This window comes from Dromaius novaehollandiae, chromosome 2 (genome assembly GCF_036370855.1).
Source record: "Dromaius novaehollandiae isolate bDroNov1 chromosome 2, bDroNov1.hap1, whole genome shotgun sequence".
Classification (NCBI taxonomy): Eukaryota; Metazoa; Chordata; class Aves; order Casuariiformes; family Dromaiidae; genus Dromaius; species Dromaius novaehollandiae.
The window spans coordinates 27459982-27484926 of NC_088099.1; the positions used below are offsets into that span (position 1 = coordinate 27459982).

General features: G+C 38.0%; 1 protein-coding gene across 2 annotated transcripts in view; it reads left to right on the plus strand.

Moving 5' to 3' along the window:
• The window catches only part of LOC112982357 (probable acyl-CoA dehydrogenase 6), an 89945-nt gene extending 67033 nt beyond the window's left edge, over positions 1-22912 (plus strand). Inside the window, exons 5-9 of one of the 2 annotated variants that reach the window (XM_064506074.1) lie at positions 1508-1675; positions 7335-7508; positions 14144-14305; positions 14533-14683; positions 21975-22912. In XM_064506074.1, coding sequence (XP_064362144.1) covers positions 1508-1675; positions 7335-7508; positions 14144-14305; positions 14533-14683; positions 21975-22065 — 746 coding nt within the window. In that variant the 3' untranslated portion in view covers positions 22066-22912. The remainder of the gene's footprint in view (positions 1-1507; positions 1676-7334; positions 7509-14143; positions 14306-14532; positions 14684-21974) is intronic. The other variant, XM_064506075.1, reaches the window with a different exon arrangement.
• Positions 22913-24945: the final 2033 nt, after the last annotated feature.

Consider the following 24945-nt stretch of genomic DNA (forward strand, 5'->3'; position numbering starts at 1 on the left):
TTTCTTATTCCAGCTCTTATATGTATCCTTTGTATATTATTTAGTCTCCATGTATATGATTGCCCAGGGTCTGTGTCCATGTAAAACCAACATCAGTACTTTTAATTACTTTATTTTGTTGGCCTGCATTATTATACAGATTCCACATCAAGTCCTTTGGACAGATTTGGCATAGTCCTTTCGCTGACTGTATTGCTAGATGACTGTTGTTTTTATCAATATTAGTACTATCTCTTTCTCTTGCTATTCATCCTTGTGCTTTTGTAAGTTCCTTCATCCACAGCTCTATCCACAACTCCCTTGTCTTATACAGTTGTACAATTTTCTCCCACCATTTTTCCCTAGTTTTTTCATTAACAAATTTCCTTTTCACCTGTGCTCTACTCAGTCCCAGGTAGCAATGAGGTTTATATTGTAAAGGAATCTCAGGTTCTTGGTTTTGCTTTGTTTTGAGTTTAGAGCCTTTGGGAAGAAGTTTCATGTGCAGATTGAGGTGGGCATGTATGAAGGTATAACCAATTGACTTAAATGTGCCTGCCCACTCCACTTTGTGTCTGACTCCTACCCTCCCAAGTCTACTGACTCCCTCAGTAGATGTTATTGGTTCACTCTGGTAAGATGCACTCTTATGGACTTTATAGTCCCGTTAGATTTGCAAGTGCTGTTGGGAGTGTGGTTGGTTTCTGTCTTGCTATAACCTACTTATAGCTAGGCATGTATTAGGGAGTCTCCCTCAGCTGGGGTTTTAGTTCAAGAAATTCAATTTGCAATACTTCTATGACAACAGTTTGTTCAGGGGAAAGAAGCCAGCCCTTGGAAATCCTATTGAAGTGTAAATAATAACTAATGATTCACTCCTGCTGTCTGTTGCATTTATGGCTACTTGAAGGGTGATGTGAACACTAATGAATGAAAATAACATTGTTTTTTATGGCATGGTACAAGTAGGAGGTGTTTAGAACTCTTTCATGTGTAGACATTCTTAACATTTAAACTTGGGCCCTGTTAAAGTTTACTGGCTTTGAATTATTACGCCATTCTGACCTAGAATGTGCAGGAAGTGCGTGTATGTGTATCCTTGTGCATACACATATATTGAGGCTTATGTTTGTTGAAGCTGGGACTCTGAAATTAATGGTCTCCTCAGTGACTAATGTACACAGTGGCAGAAATACATAATAGATCACCTCAGACTGAAATACTTTTGGCCTGAGTTTTGGGGGTTAAATTTACTTATGGAAGGCTTTCTACTTTCATCCACTAGGATGAAGACTCACCTAAAGGAGGCTGAGAGAAGTTGTATTATTTCCTTGTTTTGTTCAAAGGGAGTTGTAAGAAAAGTCTGCCTCTCGCAGCCTGGAAGGCTTAAAGGACTTGGAGGGCTTAAAGTGATGGGTGAATATTAGTTTTGTCTCTGAGAGCAAGGGAGTGACTCTGCCAGTCATACAGGGGTCAGCTTATCCCTCCTTCACAAGAATAACCCTTAATTTCCTATGTTTTGAAACAGATATCAAGACAACAGCTGTAAGAAAAGGCAATGAGTACATCATAAATGGTGGTAAGATGTGGATTACATTGGGGTGCCAAGCGAACTGGATGTGTCTGCTGGCAAACACCAGTAAAGGACCTCCCCATCAAAATAAGTCTCTTATATGTCTGCCAATGAATCTACCTGGTAATAACACAGAACTCTTTTTCTTCTAATTTGATTTTAGTGTGTTTTTGTGTGTGTGCACAATACCAGAATGAAAAGTGTTTGAGAGAAAGGACTACACTCCTAAATGCTCTGCTAAATTAAGTGTTACGTTGTCATACAAAGTCAGTTCCAAAATGCAATTACACCCACATTTCCACAAAAAGGTGGGGAACAAGAGGAAACGAGGAGGAAATTAAATATTTTGCAGGCTTCAGCTTCAGGCTCCTAAATAATTTTATATGGAGAGTTCTTTTTACCAAAATAACTTTAGAGAAGTTGTTCAGATACACTTACATGGGAGTATTTCATAACCTTTTACGAAAATGAATAGACAAGTTAAGCAACTGCCAAGGACAAAATTAATGCCTTAAAGAAAACTTTACAAAGAGAGCCAAAAACATTTTGAAAATTATAACATCCAGCATCTTTTAATTTTGAAGAAGTTCCACAAAACTTCTATCATTGTTTTCTGTCCCAAAAAGACAATAAGCTGCTAACAGTGCTCAAAATAAATACTATCTTATTTAAATAGGGAGCTTTGCTAGATATGAACTGTAAAATACTCTCAATTTATGTTTCAAAAATAGTGTTAAATTCTTTCCTTTTTTGAATGAGGATTGGTGAACAGAATATATACTTTTTTTCAATAAATTAAGATGTTTTAGCTTGCTGTCTTATTTCTTCACAGAATGTTCAAAAGTGATTTTCAAACCAGTGAAAATAAGAGGATAAGGAGTTTAGAGATTTCAGACTTTAGAAATACATGGGAAATGCCTCCCAGCACAATCTTAACCCCACATTAAGGAGGGGCACCTGCCTCCCAACAGCCCACGGGAAGCATCTCACTTGCTCAGACTGGGATTACTGACCACTATTGAATAGTAGAAGGCTGCCAAGCCATGCTGTGATTGCACTGAGTTGAGGGCCCTGATCTTCCTCAGGTAACCATGCTCCCCCATCCAAACTGGTGGCCTTGCTGAAAAGTAGTGCAGGTATATCCAGTATGCCTGTTTCAGCAATAAGCACTGAAGTCTCGGGGCATTGCTCTACAGAGAGATCTTTTTGCCAGGGAGTTATCATCACTATCAGTTTAAATTACAAAATGATGTGCGAGTTAAATGCAGGCCAGAGTGAAAGCCTCTACGATTTTGGAAGTAGGGGCTTGTTTTCAAAGTATGGACTAGAAGTCTGAGTGAAGAAACTGGTGAAATACAGCCTGATCTAAGACGTACAAGTTTCAGCACTACGGATCACATAGGGTCTGTTCCCAAGTTGTCTACACAGCTTGCAGCAATAGGGTATTGTATACATAAAGTACATCACTCAAGGAGGGTAGAGTTAAGGTTACGTTGACAGAGACTGTTACAGTTTATTTACTGGCTTTCAAAATTTAATTTTGAACAGTTTTAACTCCTGCCTGTTTGGTTTTCAGCGTTCTTGAAGGATGCAAAACAAAACCGGATATCCCTAACCCTCTGTCTTAATTAAGGGGTCTTCCAGTGAATTTTCTAATTCCCGAGTTTTCTAATTTCTAAGTCATTGTGGAAGGAAATTGTGGTAAATAGGTTGTGAGGAGAAAAAATTGCCTAAGCCACCTGAGGATGATACACAGAGATGTGGAAATCTTCCTAGAAACATAAATTGTACTCCTCCAAGTGTAAATGTTTTCATTCCTTCTGTGTGATGAAGATGCGAACCTTCAAAAAGGTCACTGTACAAAGACTGGTGAACTTCTGAAATGAAGTATTGAGATGGTTGGTCGTGCTCAGTGGTAAGATCATATCAGAACTTAGGTTTTTATTGGGGGGGGAGGAAAAGTTTGAAAAAGGCTGCCGTTTGACACAGATGTGAGGAGGAAGCTCCAGCTGTTTTGATACATCCTAAGGATGTCTGTTTGCCAAAGTTCATGTTCTTTAGAGGGAAGCAGACCAGGGCTGTACAGGAAGTGTCTAGACGACACCACAGAATGATGCACAATTAATGTATGTCAAAGCTCAAGAGTGAGCACAATGGAGAATGAGCATGTTAGGTCTGACTAACTGCTGCAGTCACTTGTCTATATGGCAGGGGAAGGAAGGAATCCACAGCACAGCTGCAAAGCATTTGTTGCTGGCAGCTGGAAGGATGTGGGAGAGCAGTCCAGTATTTTTCATGAAACACTAAATTGTGTTTCATACATGTATAATGTAATGTAAAGAAAAAAAATTCCAAGTGTGAAAGTATTAACACCCAGCAGTTTATTGGAGATCTGGAGTGGGGGTTGCTTCATCTAATTTTAGGTTCGTACAATGTCTACTTTGGGGTGAAGTTAGCAATAGTCTAGTTTTGACAGACACTGCTGAATGCATAAAGGAATTTGGATCACTGTGGTGTGGATACATAATAGATACATTAATCAGATGAATACCCCGCATAGTAAAGATGTTTAAAAATGCGGCACTACATATGAGATGAAAGATAATCTAGGAGGCTATAAAATGTCTGTGTATAGATATGGCAAGATAAGACATGGTAAAACAAATGGCTTGCAGCCCTAATCTGAGATGTAGTTGTGCACTACTTTATCCTCTGAGTCCTCAGATAGCACTAGGATAGATTGTAAGGAGGAGGTAATAAAGACAGGAATGTCCAGGAAAGGGGAAAGAGCATGTGTCTCAGGTTGCAATTTAAAATGTGTCTCTTTCCGTTTGTAATGGCACTAAAGGGCGGCAGGAGAGAGCAACTGCCTTTCTCTCAAGATGGAATAAAGGAAATAAAGGAGATTGTCAGAAGACTGAAGGAGTGGGAGAAAATGAAAAAACAAGGACACCTAGGAAAAACTGCCCAGGAAGAGATACAACAATCCATCTCAGTGATACTAGAACAAGTAGCACAAAGGGCTCTGTTAGTGATATTAGAAAGTTGATCACTTGTCCTTGCTATATTGAAATTTGTAGGTTAGTGGATGGCTTGTGCTTTAATACAGACAAACACCAAGATTTATCCAGGCAGATTTCTACTGCTGCTGGTAATTTTTAGTGTATAGTACCGCTTATGAGGAGAATTACAATTATCAAATGAAGTAAAGGAAGATTTTGATGCCCCATCATATTATGATTCAGTGTGTTCAAAAAAGAAAGCAAGTAAAGTGTACACGGGCAAAAGAGGGGGCACTGTGTGAGGATGACACAGTTTGGCCTCTTTCTGCATGAGAAATGCGAATTAATCTAGAAGCAAGTGAAACTGGTAAGGCACAACAAGCAAGGAATGTTGCCATATTTAGGAATTCAAACACAAAACCCATCTGTAAAAAAATATATATATATATGTGTGTGTGGATATGAGAAATCATTAACACATTAAGCTCTTCTAACAAAATCGTTAAGAGTTGTCTTTCATAGCTGCCATATGTGGGCATTGGGAAATATACAATAGGATTGATTTAGCAAAATAAAGAACTGCTGACTGTTGCATTTGTTTCAGCAGAGTCCTCAGTAAAGTGCCCAGTAAAAAGAACATTAAGTACATCTTCATATGGTTTAGGAGCAGTGATTACATAAAAGCAGCTGGAAGTAGACCAAAGGCATGATCTCTGAGACTCTCAAAGAAAACAAGTGGTAATATTCTACCAAGAAAAGATGTTCCAAAAATCATTTGGGCCCGTAAATGGTTCAGTGCATATTTGCTTTGCTCTGATTTTAATATAGAAACAAACCACAAATGCTTTTTTGGCCTGAATGGATGCAAATTGCTGGATAATTTTCAATTCAAGAGTCAAAGGTTTTTATATGGCTGGCCTGACTTTCTTTCTACATTGAACATGTACCAGAGGAAGTATTCACAACATAATCTGTTTGTATATTGGCTTAAGTAGTCACCGTTGATGAATAATAACACTGAATGGAAGGTGCGGAAGTCAATGTGGACCTTGCCCTGAGAGTAGTCTTGGCATTTGGAAACAGTGTCAGTATTTCATCTCTAATTTGCTAAGAGATTAAACTTTCTATACCTTATTCAGTGCTGCTGTTGAGGATAAATTTAAAGGAAATGACTGCCAGCTGCTCCTGCCTGCAAAACCAAAGTAATTTTCACAAGGATGAAGGCCTCCTGTCAATGGGATACAGAGCAGAGAGGTCTGTATTAGTTCAGAAAGAGAAGTTCACTGAAATCCAGGAAAGATAGCAAGGAATGAATAAGTGCAGAATGGGACCACAACGATCTGTATGTTAGCCAACTAAGCCACATTAGAGACTAGTAGAGGGTTGCAAATGATAGAATAAAGAGGAAAAAAATTACCGAAATCCTGTTTCATCACAAAATTGGTTAGAAGAACATGTCTGTAGGTAGCAAAATGTTTGTTTTTCCGCAAAAGACATATATGCTGATTTGGATGATTCTTTTTCTACATATATTGACTTGGCAGATCTAATAGCATGTTTTGCGCAAATCCTCATATCTGGTTGTTGGCCTCCATTTACCTCTGAAGCATTCTTAACTTCCACCCATAATTTTCATGTGTTAATCCCAGAGCAACAAGGAGGTGAAGACTGATGAAGATTTCAAGGAGATTATTACAAAAATCAGTGGATGTCTGTTTAACCCTCATGGCACAGCGATAAGCAATGCTTGCGTTTGAACTACAGCAAGCAGAACTTGTGACAGGGGAAAAAAAACCCAAGAAACCAAGTTGCATCTACTTGGTGTGATTATGTAGCTTAAATCTTTTGTGGCCAAAGCTGAAACAATTTTGAGATCTCAATGGAGATCCCAAGAGGATTTCTCTACAGGAATCAGGTTCATCTCCAACAGACCATTGCACCTTGGGTGAGAATCTATGCCGTATAGGTAGGCCTGTGGGAAAGCAAACCCCCTCTGCAAGGGTGTCCACATGAAAACTCAAAAGGAGTGAATCCTGATCATTATAAGCCCTTATGTGACTATTTAAATGGACTAAGTAGGATATTGTAGGCTATCACAAAATACATAGTTTTAACAAAATTTGCAATTGATTTGGAACTGTTGGATGTTTGTATTTGTCAGTCTGAGTCTAACCTTTTTATTATTAGGAAAGAGAGGTGTGTGTGTGATTGTAACCATCTCTTCTACATGTACCAGAGAAAATCAGGATGCGGGAGGGTAAATGTGGAAGAGAGGGAAGGAAGAGGATTTCCAGGAGTGGAAATTCTCTAGTTTCAGATTTATATAAATATAACTGATGTCTGTCATTGTTAAATATTTCTTTGCTGTTTCACTGCAGTGCAGGCACTCAACAAGCATTCTTAGGTTGAATTCCAGCATTTTATTATAGTGCATTAAAAATCAAACGTAAGCAAATAAATAGCACATGATTTCAAGAGCTCTATGAGGTAGGATTATTTCTGGTAGCGAATAATTTTTATTTGGGGATATTCTGAAAAGTAAAATCTTTAGAACTGCATATTCTGATTTGCTACTTAAATAAAAATGAAAATTTCTTAAAAAATAGGATGTGGGCTGTTTTACTCTTAAAGCCCAAAATACTTTCATGTTTTCCTAAAGGGAAAATGCTGTATCTTTGGCATACACCTTCACATCTAAAAGCTTCACTTTTTTTAAAATGCCGTACTTGTACGTTTGACTCCTATTTTTCGTGGCCATTCTAATATCTCTTTTTCTTCAGGCATTCATGTTGCTAAAAGGATAGACAAACTGGGCATGAGGTCATCGGACACAGCTCAGATCTTTTTTGAAGATGTAAGAGTCCCCAGCAAAAACCTCATTGGTGAGGAAGGAATGGGTTTTACATATCAGATGTTGCAATTCCAAGAAGAGCGATTGTGGGGAGTAGCCTCTGGTAAGTCATCGTTTGCACTTCTGTCACTCTTGCAGAATGACTAATAGCACTTTCTTTTTATTGTAAGTTACACCTATTTCTTTGGATTTGTTTTTACAATCTGTCATAGCCTGGAAATGGAGAACGTTCCCTTTCTGTAGGAAAACCTAAACTAGAAAGAAAATAATCTGTGAGGCATCGTAAGGACTGTTTTGCTTTGTTTCTTCTTCTTGGTGCCTTCTTCTGCTAAGAAAATGCGGTATCATGTTATGTGGGCTACAAATGTAGTACAAAGTTTATCAAAATACTGGCATGAAGTAGCTGGAAGGGGATTTTTCCTGTAGTACAGTCAGTTATGATGATTATTTTTATTCTAGATTTTCAAAAATGAGTTTAAATGGCTGTGTACAGACAGCTTTGTTTTTGCACATCTGCTGTTTTATCATGTCTGCGGATGTATGCAGTACCCCATCCAATTCCTTTTCCTGAAGTTATGCTGTCACAGAATTCCTGTTCTTCTGAACTCAGGCCATACTCAAATCTGGATATTTGAGATATCCAGATTCTGGATATTCCAGATTACCGGATCCAAGTCTGGATTGTCCATTCCAACATTTTTTTTTCTTCATAATATTTACTGCTTTAATTGAAGTATAATGTGGTTCAACGTAAGAAGATTGGTCTTCCTTACATTTTAGAGTTGTATAGATAATCTCACCATATTTGTACTCTTTCATGCATATCTTGTCTGTTACCATCTGTGTCGTTTGAGAATTAGGAACCGTAAGAACTGATTTCTGATTCAGTGACCAAATTAAAAAAAAATAGCGTGTGTTATGACTTGGTCCCAGACCAAACATTTTGGAGTTCAGATGTAAAAAATGTCTTTATTTTGGGCCAAAATCCTTAGTTCAGCCTGAGCTAAATAGCAAACGTGAGGCAATTTCAGCAAAGAGCAGGAAATTAGACTTGTAAGGGATGCCATTCCAGACTCTGGGAAGATGTGGCATTACTGCTAGTCCTGCTTTTGCATACTGTTTAGGACGCTTACCAGATGGGGGTTAAAGTCTGTTCAAATCAATGTGATATGAACTCACTCTGTCTGCCTGGTATTAAAAGCATGAACGGAGACTGCTGTATAAAGGGAAATGCTCTAACCACAGGCTCTAGGATGCTCTGAGAGCAGTCAGCCTCTCCTGTTCTGCTTTGCTTTAAAAGGTAAATGTTCCCTGCAGCAAGGGCTAGAAGGGATAGATCTCTTCTAGATGAGCACCATAAATGCTCGGACATCCGACTATATTCAGGAATTTTCTCTCACACAGGGAGCTTTTTGTTTCAGCATTTCTCAAATTTGTCCCCATATTTAACTTGGACTGATTCTAGATGTCTAGAAGCTGCAAGGAAAACAGCTAATGCTCATGCACAAATCAGCTCTCCAGAGCATGTCCAAGACCGGTGCTTCTGACAGCATCGCGCCAGCTGGGCTGGCCCAGGTCGGAAGAGCAGCACCCATGCTGCAGGCTGGGCACTTGTGCTGAAGAGCTGCTTGCACAGGGGAGTAGCTCTTCAAGCCAAGATCCCTGCATGCCTGGCTTACTCTGCAAGCAGAGCTCATCTGTGCAGTGCACATTCAGATAGTAATCTCAGTTCGAAGGGACCTCTGGAGGTCAACTACCTACCTCCTAGGGAAAGCAGGGCTGACTTCAAAGTTAGTTCAGGTTGCTCAGGGCCTTGTACAGGCAGATTTTGAAATCTCTAGGAAAAGATTATTCCTGCCTAGGAATTCCTAGGCAGAAATGTAGCAAACCTGGAAAATAGGGTACAATTAAAATGGTTTTTCTTCCTAGAGAATAGATAGTACAACCTTGGCACTGATCTAGAACGGCACTTATGCTTCAGAGGCAACTGAATAAGCATCATCAAAATGAAAAAAAAATCTTTCTTTTTCACTAATCAATGACTGTGCTATTAAACAGTAGTTACCCTGCCACCTTAGGAGAGCTTATGAAAGGAAGAGAAAGTTTTGTCTTGCTGTCAGGATTTGTTTTAATTTGCATAGTTCTTTCGTGTCTCGTGCTAGTTACCTTCCAGAGCAGGAAACCCCAAGCACTTATTACTGGAAGAGTTGTTCAAATTTTAACTACCTTCCTGACATATCAAAGCAATAGGGGATTTTAATAATAATTGCCCTCTAAAACATAATCAAGGCTTATGTAGACAGTAAGGACTTGGCTGTGTATTTTTGTACTCAGTTTGGGATCTCAACCAAACAAAATGATCAAACATTCCAGGTTCCAGTGACATTCCCTAAGTATCTCGATGCTGGGCAGTGGAGAAACCTGCTGCGTTAGTCACGCTCCTAGCAAGTCTGACACATACTGACTGCATGAAAACACAAAGCACAGCAGGTTAGATCACTTGTATTAAAAACCACTAGTAACTTGGTACTGTCCAACTTTGCATAATAGCCTGGCAGTTAAAGTGCTCTTTCAGGAAGTGGGACACCATGTTTCAATTCTCCTTTTCAGCCAGAACAACACTGTAAGAGCAGGCCAACCTCTCATCTAGATGAGCAATCCGGGAAGGGCATCTTTCGCCCCTCCTGAGGAAGCCCAGCGACCACAGCTGGAATGGAAGAGCCTTGGAGCTAGCAAAGGGAGGGGAAGCCTGATCCTGCAGCTTAGTGGTCAGTGTATTCAGTGGCAAGGAACCAGGCCTTGCTTTGACCACCTGGGTTGTTTTCTTTTTATCTGTTGCCTATCTGATATAGAATGCATGAAGATCATGGGGAGCAGGGACAAGGCCCAGATTTTAAGTCAAGATGGAAACCTTATAAGAAACCAATTGTGGCAAACAAGAAAAAAGAAAGTAACTGATATTCAGAAAGGAACCAGGTGCTTGATGGACATGATATATTACACCACAACAATACAGGCACTGTTACACTCCAGTCCGACAAACAGTTTTACATATGCTTAACCATAAGTGTTTTGCTGAAGACTCAGATATTTAACACTAAGTGCATGCCTTAAGCAGTTTCAGGATTAGGTCTGCATGTGTATTCCTAGTCCTCATTTCTGGCCCTCAGAAGGATATTTCCATTCCTTCCCCAATCATGACTACTCATTTAATGCTAAAGATCATCAATCTGCTTTTAAACACTTTAAGGACAAATCCTGGCATGCTTGCTTTGACTGCTTCCCAAAATCTGACAGAAGAAATTGGCTGCAATTCTCTTCTTTCTTTCTTTGTTTTTTTTTTTAAAAAAAGGGTTTTTTTGTATCAAGTAGCACATGCATTCCCTTTGTTTATTAATTTTCTTCTTTGTGGCCAACTCTTAGAATATGTGTGGGGAGTTTCCATCCTCCTTCACCTTCTTTTTAAATCAATTTTAAGCGAACCAAATTTAAAACACAAATGGAAAACAAATTTCCTGGAAGAGTTTTTATTCAAGTTTATATTTTTTCAAGAATCTTATTCTGGCAAATTAAAATTTGGTCACAGATACGGTCTTTTTTTACTGAATGACATTATCAAAGATATTCGTAAAAATTGCTATGTTTTCTGCTTCACTGAAAGAAAACAATGGCCACATCTCTTCCCACATTGTGAGACTCAGTAAATGCAGTTAGTTTGAGGACCAGTTAAACAGATCACAGGAAAAGAATGTTGCTGTGGTGAGAAAGCAAACAATTTTTTTGTGAATTGCTGAACTTGGGGGCAAAGAGGGAGTTTAATGCATATGAGAGAGTAGAATGGCACTTTTCTAATTACTTCTATCTGCTTCTGTAGTCTCATTTTTCTGAGTAGCATTGAGTCATGGCCAGTAAGCAGGATGACAGATCATTTTGCATGTATAGCCCACATCTTTAAGAGACAGATCGTTCAGTGTGGGGATAGTAGTCCATTGTGCATCTCACTAGACAGTGATCAGCAACATTGTGAGAAAAATGTTTTAATTTCCTTTCATTTTAAGACGAGACATAGCAAGACAAACTATGTTTACAGTGAGCAGAAAGTTCAAATGGGAAAATATAAGTTGGGTGGAAGTATAAGGATAAGATTTTTCCACATTTGGCAACTTCAAGGTCTTTGAACTTGAAGATCTTCAAGATGTCTGATGTCTAGTGGACCGTAAGGTCCTTAGGCCACTCCAGAATGATAGTTCCTGCATGTGCTGTCAGTCAAAACCGATGGATCCAATATTACCTGAGGATGTGGAAAAGATTATATGACAAAAGAGGAAACAAATATATGAGTACAGTAAAAAAGATAAAAGTTCAGAGAGAAAATGAGCTTCACTGTTAACTTAAGAATAGCATTTCCCTGTCTGTACTTATATGATTAACAAAGTATTGTATGCTATTATGTTGTACAAGGCTCCTGTCACTCCTAGTATTCATGGCATATTGCATGTCATTGCTGTTTGCTGCACAGTTAAGCTTTGTTCATAGCTCTAAATACCTGTCCTTTGAAGATTTCCAGTTTATTTCTGCATGCAAATGACAGCTTCCAGGAACAAGAAGGAGGACAGTGATGAAAGCTAAAGGAATATCAGCAAAACAGGGAGAATGGTTTAGCTGAGACATGGGAGCAGGAAGGGGGCAGTGAATCACAGGCAGACACTGAGAGCGCAGTTCTCTCAGGCTCCCCACTCCCAGCCCTGATGTGTGCCGGCAGCCTGAGCAGAGATGGGCCAAATCCCCTTTGTGACCTTCAGCCGCTTGCAGTCAGGATCTAAATAGGTGATGTTTTGTTGCTTCCCAGTCAGTCCTGCTCCTGCCCCTTCTTGGCCATTCCTCATTTCTTCTCTCCCATGTGCTGGCTGCTGGGAACCATGTGAGCCAAGCTGCATTGCCTTGCTCTGACAGACCGACATGAAGCGAGGGATCCCTCATCCTTATCCCTCCCACCTCACATCTACTTTCCTAGCACTAGCACATACTGTTTAGTTTCCCTCCTAGCAGCTCAGACTCTGCTATATGCTTCCTAGGTATCAGGTTGAGGGCAAGCGACAAGAGATTCTTGGACACCACCTTCTATAGCATCTCTCGAGCTGGAGACCATAGAAGTACAAGGGAAAACCTATTAGTGTCTTACATGTTACAGCATTATGTAACACGGTCCTTCAAAAGAACAGGGTTGTTCCCTCTGAACAAGCTGTCCCTCAAAAAAGCAATTCTTTTTCTTGTCTAGAGAACTAGCAGTAGGGTAGCAGCACAGACTAGTGTGTTAATGCAGATGAAACTAGGACATTATTCTGTATTCTCTTTTGCAAAATAAGCATTGAGGGTAGTTGCTTGTAAAAGGAGGGGAAATACTAAGGAACAAGAAAAGCTGATCACATTCTGGAGTGTGGGGTGAGTATGTGAAAAATGGTGCTCTATGGAAGAGCTGACAAATGGTCGTGTAGGGGAGGAACCGGTGGGATACAAAGTTTGTATATGAGTACAGAAATATAAGCAGAGGTGGTCTTGAAAATGATGCAAAAGAGAATTTGAAAGCACAGAGGGATCCTGTAAGGCACTGTCATGTGGATAAACTGGAAGAGCCATGGTAGATGGGAAAAGGAATTTTGTAGTAGCCAAGGGTTGGTTGTATTTTGCATTTTGGATTCCAATTTTTGCATTTCAGATTGTAAATTTCATATGTATGGATATGCATACTTTCAAATGAGAAAATGTGACTCTTCCCATACAGATGGATTTGTGAATTCTCTCCACTCTCCCTACTGCTTGCCATAACAACCATGATTCCACATTTGTCAAACAAAATTCTTCTGCATTGATTCAGTACCCTAGCTAATCTGCAAGAGACTGATAACCTAGTCCTTCATTTCAGGGCTGGCTTGTCTCGGAAAGAAAACTCTTTTCCTTTTTCTTTATGTTTAAAACAGAGTTCCTCTAAGGTTGCTCAAAACAATTGCAGTGAACTCATCTTTAAAGCAGAGTTTCTCCTCTCTCTCTCATCTGTCTTCCAGCAGTCTCCTGCTTTGGTTCTGTTTCCATAAGAAGCACAGTTTAGGATTTACTAAACATGGCTGTGAAACTTAATATTTTTCCCTTCCTTTCTTTATTGGGATTTTGGATCACAGAATGCAAACACAGTGAACAGCCTATTCACATTCCTTGATCTCTGAACAGGTTTCTACCATATGAAAGCTTCCTTGAATGTATATTTCTACTGCATTCCTCAATGAGCAGACTGTGTGCCTTCAGACTTTCTTTTGGGATTGTAACAGATCTTTACAACACACATAGCATGGAAAGCAGGAGTTGTCACAAGCTTTTGATAGAGCCCCAAATGATAAAAAGCCCTAAGGATAAAGTATTCATACTTGTCATTAGGAGTATTTCTCTTTACTATCTTTCTTCCCTGCTCCCCACCCCCCTCACTCTCTGAATTTTGTCAGTTTGGGGTGTAAAAAAAAAAATCTGTCAGGTTTAAAAAAAATCTGTCTTTAAGGTACACAGGAATGACAGACATTTTGTAAGAATTGACTTAAACTAGGCATCCCAATCTGAGCATACGGAATAATTTACTTCAAAAAAACCTGATGTACTGTTTGTACAACATGTGGGGATAAAACATGTTTACCTTTTTGTTGAAAAGATCTGAGTAAAACAATGTGTTGTTCTGTGCTTTGATTCTTGAAGTCCTGACACCACTGGAAAAGATAATACAAGAAACTATTGACTACACTCGCCAGAGAAAAGCTTTTGAACAGTCAATACTGCATAACCAAGCAGTGCACTTCCGCCTAGCAGAGTTAGCAACAGAGGTGGAACTCCTTCGCTCTCTGCTGTACCGGACTCTTGGTGAGCTTCCACATCCGTCTTCTCAGATGTATTCTTCTTAATGTAAAGAACCTTCTCAGGTTCTTTAGGAAGGAACATGGGGAGACAATTGCCAGTGAAATGGGTGGTGATTAGAGACTGTGTGTACAACTGTATGGTTTGGAGAGTTTTTTTGGGTTTTTTTGTGGGTTTTTTTTTGTTTGTTTGTTTGTTTTTTTTGTTTTTTTTTTTTTTTTTTTTTTTTGTAGCTCTCTATGTAGAAGGCAATGATGTGACCAAACTTGCTTCCATGGCTAAGCTAAAGGCAGGTCGTCTGGCCCGTGAGGTGACTGATAGTTGTCTTCAATTTTGGGGAGGAATGGGATTCACCAGTGAGGTCCTGGTGAGCAGACTTTACAGGTAAGCAAATGAGTGGTGAATATGGGAAATTCCTTTACTAATGTAAGAAAAATATGAAATGAGAAATACTTTATATGGGATATTTTTCCTCTTTAATTTCATGCTGAAAAGGCCCTCCTCCAGGGGAACCAACATGGAACTTGCATTTTCTTACTATAACAGATTTCAGTTCAGCCCCCATAATACAATACCTAATCAAAGGTTAGCAGAATTAGTGTTTCAGTTAGGTCAAAATTTTGATAAATGTTGTGTCTGTGTAAAGTGAGAACAGAACATTAAAAAATTTTGTAAAAAGCTCATTTCTTTATAGCATGTTGATTTGTTTGAAGCAATGAAAGTTATTCCAAAAAAAAGTAGAAAACAGCAGGAAAAAAGTAGAAACAGTATGCCAGAGAGTGGCATATAAACCTGTCAATAATTTCCTGCTATGTCTCTTCTGTTTAAACCAATACAACAGGGAGAGAAAGAGAGATACTTTCTCATGTTTAACTCCTGTCCTTTTCCTAGTTTGTCTGTTTGCGGGGGGGATCCAAACTCTCAGGTCATACTCTGATGTGTCACCCATGTAGCACAGGTAATGTGGTCTAACAGTATAGGTCATACAGTCACTTTCTCTTCTGGCAAATGGAGCAGCTAAGTTCTCTGTTCTCAAGTACATCTTTATGCAGTGTCCACCCTCTCAGGTGACAAAACCATTGACAGTGGAGTTGCAGGGCACGGTTCATCAGAGTTAGGAGTTATTCTTTCTATTTTTAATATTATTTTATTTTATATATATATATATATATAATGGTATGTGGTGTGTATATATATATATATATAATGTATATAATGTATATATATGTATCTAATGTGGTGTGTATATATATATATATATATATATATATACCACAAATACTGTTGTGGTAGGGCAGAGAGATCTTCAACCTTTGTTGATTCATGGATGCCTGAAATTTTCCAGTGAAGGTGCAGACTGTTCCATGGTGGCTTTAAGCCAGCTGTCAATATGATGGTTTATCTTATCTACTTTTTTCACAACCTTTTATTAGCAGCTGATGGTTCCTGGTGACACAGAAGCTGAAAGATGATGCAGTGGGCACTCTAACTAAAATGAGTCCTGTCTCAAAGCACTTACTATCAAAGTAGTAATGTGTAGGGATGAATCTATGTGCATTTATATAGCTTTGACTTTTCTTTAGATTTCCTACCCCAGAATATTATTGATAATTCTGGGCAGGGCTTTTCTGTATGAATTCCAGAGTAGTTTCTAAGCATACTAGTACAGTCACATTTTTCTTTCCTGAAAAGAAATCCAGAGTCTTTCCTATTGGTATCAACTATGTCAGCTGGTTAAAGAAACTTATCTTTCTGCCTCTAAAATAAATGACATTAAAGGACTTGTGATATCCATACACTAACATTTTCTGTGAATCAATAAAATTCCATTACTGAGTAACCATAAGCTCCAGGAAGAGTGAAGTAGAATATTACCTAAATAAACAGTAATAGGATTATAACAGAAACCTGTAAATCTCTAATGATAAGCAAAGTGGCAACTTTCTTAAAATACTTCTTTTACATGCAGCAGTCTGAGTAACCATTCACATCACTGTGATGTTGGTAAAGTAGCAAGCAGCACTTACTGTAACTGCACAGCATGACATTCAGTCATAATATTCAAAGATTTTTGCAGCATAAGCCTTACCAACTTTCTGAGGAAATGTTAGGGTGTGACATATGTCAGGCTGTTACTCCTCAAAGACCACACAGTATAATGCATGGTTAGTACATTATGTCTTTGAATTGGAGTTATTTATCAGTGGTAGGGGGGAGACATTAAACAGGCACCACACAAAACTATCTGCCAAGTTACTTTATTCACAAACCTAGTTTTTAAATCATTAGTCTTTTACACTTTGTAAAACATGTGACTTTTCTAAAGTACAGTATTCTCTGAAAGGAGTAATTAAAGATAGAACTATAAAAATCAGCCTAAAACAGCTTAGATGTTTCATGTTCAGTTGGAGGGATTCTGAGAGGGAGAATGAATTTGGAAAAAGATTTGAGCCCAAATATCACAAGCTTTAATAGAAATATTTTATACAAGTCAATATGTAAATCAACAGGAGTGGACTGGACTTTCCAGGCTTTACCCTCCTGGAATGATTCTGGAAAAGAAGAGAGACAGACTGGAGTTTGTGATTGTTTATTTTTCTCCCCACCCCTAAACAAATGCCTCAAAGATATCATGACTTAGGAAAAATCAATTACTGAAGAAACTTATCATCTCTATGAAAACCCCAGGTTACAAGAGACCAGAGGGAGGGAAAAATTTTGTAGCAAGTATACTGCAATTTTTCAAACTTCATCACATGATTTTTTTTTTATTATTTCAGCTACTGATCTATGTATTTTAGCAGCAATTATGTACACTTTCAGGAAAATGGAAAGAATTTGTCACCTTACCCTCTTAAAAAAGGTTGTTTTTTTTTTTTTAATTAAGATCATTTCAAGCAATAAACACTGTTTCTAACTGCTGCTCATTCTTGCAAGTTTTATTCTTGTGGGGGTATAATAGAAAGAATGCTAGACTTCTTTCCTTGCTGCACTGTAAAAGGTTAAAGAAAGCAAAAGTAGAAAATACTGATCAGCTACTCATGTGAAATAAAGAAAATGTAAAAATAGCACTGCAAATACATAGAGTTACAGAAGGAAACATTTTTCCCCTCTATGATCACCTAGGTATTGCAATATAATTTTTTGTTTTTAATTAAGGATAAGTAAAAATCAAACTTCCATATAGCTTTTCAGTTGAATAAGTAATGCATTTCCTTCCAAATTATTTTTATGCTCCTCAAATGTTTAAAATATGAATTGAAATATTTATTCTTTATTATTTCATCTTTTTATTCTTTCATTCATTACAAAGCATGACTAAAATAGAATGAGTCTAGGCCTGGGCTTGATGTGGAAGGCAGAAAGGTTTGCTCTCTCATGATTTCTTTGGGGCAAGGAGTAAGGGGAAAGAACACAGAAGAAAAAAAAAAAAAAAAAAAAGAGAGGAAGGGGGGAAAAAAGGGCCTAGTCCCAAGCTTGTGTAGCAAACTCTGGAAGTCTACCTTTGCTGTATCATGGTCCTGCATGCCCAGGTAACTGGGGAGAGGGGATTTTAGAAGATGGAGCACATGACATCTAGCTCTAATATGGGAAATCAAAGTAGGTAACCATACAATGATGTGACTTTAAAATGGAGCTATGCTCCAGAACAGGCCCAGGTGCCCACTCCTGCACAGATGTTTTTTTTCCAAAGCCCCATTGGACAAAATGGGCAAGGTCATGAAAATTGTTGTGCACAGCCAGTGGTTAGCTATTCTGTGCTAGTTTGGCTAGAGCCTACCATACTATGTAATATCAGATCCATCTTCTCCCTCTAGATTAAAGGCTTTTTTAGATTATGTTTAATTTTGATGGCCTATAAACAATCTAGCTGACTCTGAAAATGAAAGAGACCACAAGATATTGACCTTGAGGGTATATCAGTACATTTTGTGGAGAAAATCTTGCCACTAGTACAATTTTAACAAGATAATGTGCAAAAAAAGTGTTAGCCTTTTGTAATCAAGTGTACGTTGCACTGAAAGGAAGCAGCACTTTTTGAAAACAGTGCTATTCTGAGCTAAAAAAATTGTTAGGATTTAGGGAGACACAGTACCAATGCCCTCCCAACCAGGGAAGCAGGAAACAATCCCTGACAAATCACTGCCATGAAGTCAATGCTAGATTGATGCAGAGAAATAGAACCCACACAGCTGCATTAGCCAAAACTCACTCTCAAGAGTTCTCAGTTTCTTCCCCACATCAAAGGGGCACTAGTAATTCCAACAATCCCTGCCAGAAAAGGGGAAGATAAAGACTTCATGTATTTTCTCAGGCCTTTAAAGTTATGTGAAGATAGTGCAGCAGCCTCCTTCACAGTGTTTGTGAATAGAAAGGGCTTTTCAGATCATAATACCATATGGCTTTCAAGAAGAAAATGTAGAGTGGCTACCTGAGCAGAGGCAGATCCTTGATTGTAGGCAGTAAACAGTAGTAGGATGCAGAGCTACAAGATGCTGTAACTTTTTACTGGCTTGAGGCTGAAGAGAGTGGTTTATGTGGTGGTGGTAACTGCAGTCTCTGTGCTTATATAGCATTTTACAAATTCAAAAACTTTACTGATGCTCACTGACTCTGTGTTCACTGAGGGTTAGGTTCATGTTCCTACTTTATACCTAGTGAAATTACACTGAAGGAAGAACTCCGACCAGAACAAGTACCAGCCCTGACTTTTAGGATGACCAAAAGGTTTACAGACAAGGTAAAAGAGAGAGCTTGGCTGTTGAAAAACAAAGGCTAAATTGCTGTCTATGGGTACAGCAAAGGGGTAAATACCAGTCGAAAGAGGAGAGTTGAACTGAAGGATGCCAGTTAAACTGGCATCAGAATAAGTGGATTATACTAGCTAGGAACATGCTTAGGCTGTAAATTAGAGGGTTCTTAATCGTTAGAGTAAGTTTGTTATGTGACAGCCTTCAAATTAGAATAGTGAAAGATGAGTGGAAAAAAACCCACAACTCCCTTAAAGTAGTGCTTGAAAAATTTCTGAAGGAGGTTATACGTTGTGGTACCTATGGAGATGGGGCACTTCAACTGACAACTTGGAAGGTCCTTTTTGTCCCTTTGCTACCTAATCAGAAACTGTTGATAAAGTGGCTTGAGTTTGGTGGGCAGAAAGGGCTCCTCACCTTCCCTCATAATTCTTAAATTCAGCACTGAAGACATGAATATTTTCTTCATCTGTGAAAAAGTGATTGCTTCTTAACGTTTATATCTCTTGACTTTGTTGAGCAGAATAAATCTTATCATCTAAAGTTGATGTTTCAGGTGCATTGGATCTCCTGAATGAGAAGCAGCTATTTTCAGGGAGTATTTGGGAAGGAACAGAATAAAAGAGTTAGAATGTTATCTTTTTCTTCAGGCAAACTGCTTGAGCATTCTCATCCCCACCTCTATTTTCTCAGGAAAAGAGAGTTCAGCAAATGGCTAGAAGTTCAATTCCTCAAAATTATACCTTCCTTAACTGTTCAGTGTGTTACAGACTTACTCCTCAATGGGCTCTTGACAATATATTGTATAGCACCCCAGCTGCCACAGTGTAGTCTTCTCAAAACTACCCCACTAAGGCCTAAAAGGATTCCTTTGCCTTACAAAGAACTGGACCCCACGATCCTCTGCCCCCTCGATAATGGTGAACCATATAGGTCAGTGATCACCTCAGCGAAGTTGAAGATATTTCAAAACATGTAGTTCTGTCGTGGGGGCAATGACAAGACTACTGAGTAATCAGACAGCAAAGCATTGCTTTTTCAGAACAAAAGCATTCCAGAGGAAGCCTGTCTGAAACAACAAATTTTTATATATATATATATATATATATATATATATATATATATATATATATATATATATACACACACACACACACACACACACACACACGTATTTTTGATATAGTATTAATGATCAAACCATAAACTTAAAATAAATAGTTTATATACAAGCTTACCTTCCTGTGTCATCTTCCCCAGCTTCCTCATAGAATTTCTGGCAGGATAGTTAGTTCTGTGTTCTTGTTTCCTTATGTTGACAGTGATTCTGTTTCCCAAAAGAGGGCTCCCAGACTAGTATCATTCAAGTCTTTTGTCATCTTGATCCTCTTAAACTAGGTAAAACATTCTGTCCTTTCTCCACAGGGAAGAGATTTGTATTGGTTGCCTGTTTGTCAGTCCTGGAGGCAATATTCCTTTTCTTACCCATAGAGACAAAAATAAAATCATCAGCAATTCTATAAAGACACACCCACACACCACTCATTTTTTAATATAAACACAAATATATTTATATAATGGCTATTAAATAGTCTGACATAGCTGTCACACAGCACTAAAGCCAGATCTTACCACTGCCTATTTATAACTTCATATAAACAAGCTGCATGTGTCCAAGATTCCTGCTGCAAATTGAGGGTTTTTATCTGCATTACAGAGGAGTTTTGAGGATTAATTACTTTCTGTTGATACAGTGCTGTGAAGATGCAAGATGCTAACCATTGCCAGGGGGTTTCTAAAGCTTGAAAAAGCAGAGAGTACCACAGCACAAAGAACAAATAACATATTGTTGTCCTAGCTCTGTTGCCTTCAACAAAGCCCATAGGAAGGTAGGGAATTTTCAGGCTATTGAATTAGCGTGGTAGTTTAGAACCATTTTGTTTGGGGCGGGGGAGGTTCCACCCAGAGAATGAAGTTTGTGAAGAAAATTGCCTAAGGTGCACAGTAGTTTGTAATCTGGATAGCACAGGGAACTTGGGCAATACTGTTAGGGATGACTCTGCAATATAAATGGCAGCTTTTAAATGAGTCCTGTTAGAACCATCAAATCAAAATTAAATAGGCTTGGAACAGCCTTTGCTTTTAAAAGCAGAGATGTGTAATACTGATAAGGATTTATAGTAAAGTTTTGCCGGATCTCACATACCTATTAGGGAGACCAGGATGCTTCTCCGTCAAAGAACATGTAATTCTACATTGCCTTATGGAGTGAGGGACAACTCTTTACCACACAGTTGAGCACAGTTTAGTGCTGCAACACTTTTCGCTGCTTGCTCCCCAAACTCTCCCTCCATTCTTAAAATCCAACTGCAAGGGACCACTAGAGATGTTGCGAGAGGCATTACAGACCATCTCAGCAAGAAGAGGTGTAGCAGATGAGGCGTTCTGCAAACAACTGGCATAAGTATGTAATACATAGGTAACTCAAGCAAGCAGTCCAACAACTGTGCCAGAAAACCATGGCAAGAGCCAGTGATGCCAATCCAAAGTGATAGGACCTAAATAGAAGTCTCTTCAGAGTTCAGCTGCAGGAGCTCTTGCTGGGCTTAGCCAGGGCCAATAATATACTGAGAAAAGTCTTAAATATAGTAGTAGGCCAAGTTAAGGTTATTTTTGAAAGAATCTGAAAACTGAACATGCCAAATTATATCTTAAGCTTTCTGATATTGAACTAGCAATGTCCTACTACACAGAATGATATTTACAGTGCTGATAACACCTGTATACAGTGTATGTGCCTCTGTAAACAAGAAGTTTCAATGTAATAAAAGCGGCTCCACGTTAAATGCATAGAACAACAAATCTGTATTTGTTCTATCAATATAGTATGCAAATGTATTAATTTGTCCTTTCTGTTTCTACAGAGACTTGAGATTAATGTCAATAGGAGGTGGTACAGATGAAACCATGCTTTCTATCATATGCAAATACATGGAAACCCTTCCAAAGAAGTAGCATCTCTCTCTTTTCTTGAAAATTTAAGAACTCAAGAGCATGGCTTTTACTACATACCAAAGGTAACAGGGCAACACACATTTCAACGGTAAAATAAGGAGAAAACTTACTAGTAACTTTGCCAATGAAATGCTCGTCACAGTCTTTGACCAATATTGCTTGTTCTACACATTCTCCAATATCAAATTTATGTTGATGAGCAGTCTGAAAGCGTATGGCCTACTGCAAGATTTTTTTCATTTAGCAGAGTGGTTACTGCTATGAGTGGTCTAGTGATCCATACTAACCACCCATACTAAGCACTTGTCATCTTCTTTAGGTATACATATTACTGTATACCTACACTTCAGAGTATCTAAGCCACCAATTAAACATACGTCTACAGTGAAAATTCACCTAGTAGTCTAAACAAATTTTTATACTAAATTATTGATCTTGAAAGCAAAGTATTATGGCACAAATTATTCCCTTCCATAGTCAAATACGGGAACAGTAATTTTGCTCTCAATTAACTGTACCTTCCATAGTTTTCACTTTTAGCAAGTATTTGTCAAATTGAGTTCCTTCAACAGAACTGAGTCAAAATGCCAAATTTCCCTATAAGATAATAGCATAGGGAACTGTGATCTTCAGTTTGTTCACTTTGACTTGTACTATCCTCCGTCATTGACATTTGGTGGTGGGAGTGAGAGCTGACTTTTGTTTTTGAAGTCTACAAACAACTGTTTAATCGTATTTTAATTAAGTTAAATCAAGCTTTTAGAGGCCTGAATTTCCTCAGTAAGATTATCATGTTTTGTCTGTAATCATTAACGAAAAAATTAAAGCTAAACATGTTAATAACAAAGTTGCTTGTCATTACTTAAACTTATGAGAGATGGTGCAATTTATATTATATGCTGCAATTGCCTTAAAGCAGAAGTGTGTAATAAGTAAAATATTTTCAAAATTAGCATGACGTGTCACACAAAATATCTCACTGAAATATACATTCACAATCATAAGCATCCATTCTTAACTTGTTCTTAGTTAAATCTTATTCTTTACATTTACTTGTGTATCAGCCATACATTCAAAGCCAACATCAGCAACTCTTCCTAAAATAGCTTTTCAAGTCAGAAGATACAGCCTGTCTTCCTGCAAAAAAAACTTCATTAGAATTGTCCTTACAACCAAACAATAGCGGTTAAGCATTTTCTAAGGAATTCCCATGGTACTATAAGGTTAACAGTTTAATATTTAAAAGATGACATTTCCTTTTGTATTGAAATATCTGTATAGCTGCTAGGAAGAACCCAAGTTACATTAAATTGAGAAACAATATATAAATATAGTGTTAAAATTGTGTAAAAATTTGAAAAAATAAGAACAAGCATAGTGCAGCATTCTCCTGCAACTGATACAATAAACCACAACTTTGTAAGACTTTTTCTGTAACATCCCGTGTATAGTATATTTTACTCTACAAGGCCATATTATAACACCTTGAAATCTTGCTAACTACTATTTGTGAATGCTAAAGACTTTTAGAGTAATAGTTTTCTACCAGAAAGTGACCACAAAACCAAAAGCAGTTCCAGAAGAAAATTCTGAGGCTGCAATGCATGGTTCCCCTCAATGGCCATTTCCCTTTTCTTAATGAAATATTCTTAAGACAGTTCCATTTTTACACAAGTTAACTGTTTTAAGAAAACTTGTAGGATTTTTCAGATTTTATGCTGAAAATTAACCTTTCCCTGGAAGTGAACTGAAACATTTTATATCCTATACTTACTTACAATGTAAAATAAAGAAAGATGTACAGAAATGTGAAACAAAGTTTTGAATACGTTAACGTTCACTCATCTGCCTCTCAGTTCAAAAAGTTCATGTTCCCATTTAAAACAGCCTAAAAAAGTTATTTCCATTTCATTAAAAAGTCCTTGTGCCTCTTCTAACAAACAAGTTATTTAGAGTCATATCCATCCTTAAAAAATACAGATGTAAAAAAAAAACAAAAAAAACAAAAAAACTGTTTGAAGAGTTCAATATACTTCTTGTGCTTAAACTTTCTTCCTCCCACTCTCCCCCCCTCCCCAACTTAGGTACTGTCTAGATAGATTTAAGACAAAAAAAAAAAAAAAAAAAAAGACACCCATCTTTAAATGAGGAAACAGAGAAAGGAAGAGAGAGATGTAAGATTTTTACCATTCCTTTTCCATCTGCACCCCTCCCATCCCACTACTGAGGCAGGTTGGAAAAAAAAATAGTGACTGGAATGTAAAAACAAGGTATTCTTTCAGAAAACATGGAAGATCACCTACCGTGCACAAATTACCTTTTAATCTGGTTTTAGATTTAAAACTGAAATCCTGTTTACTTTACACATGACCTGAAGGACAGGTAAGGGACTTTATGAATGTGTTCTGTCAAGACTTAAGGGCCCCAATAGCATATTCTTAACAGCAAAGGTAAGCATGTGAGCCATGTAACTAATTGTATCTATGCATTTTCTACTTAATATTGATAGTTAAAAACTATTTCAATTTACTAGTAAAATAGCTTGGTTACTCAGAAAAAAATAATGTCTAGAAATTGTTCAGGCATCATGTTTGAGAGCCACAAAGCAAAAAAAGCTGATGTGAGATGAAAGACTAAATATACTTCTAGAAGATAACCAACTGTCAGGGAGTGTGGTTGTCAGAGAGTTATGTCAATAATTATCTCATTTACTAGGTACCTTCCACTCCACAGTCTCATTAAAATTATAAAAGTACATCAATTTTGGATGGCAAGTTACATCCTATGGCTTGGGTTTGGGAACATTATACTTGCTTAACAAGCCCAGTAATTCTTAAATGAAGAACATGCATTATTCTGGAGTTAATATTCAGATTTTCT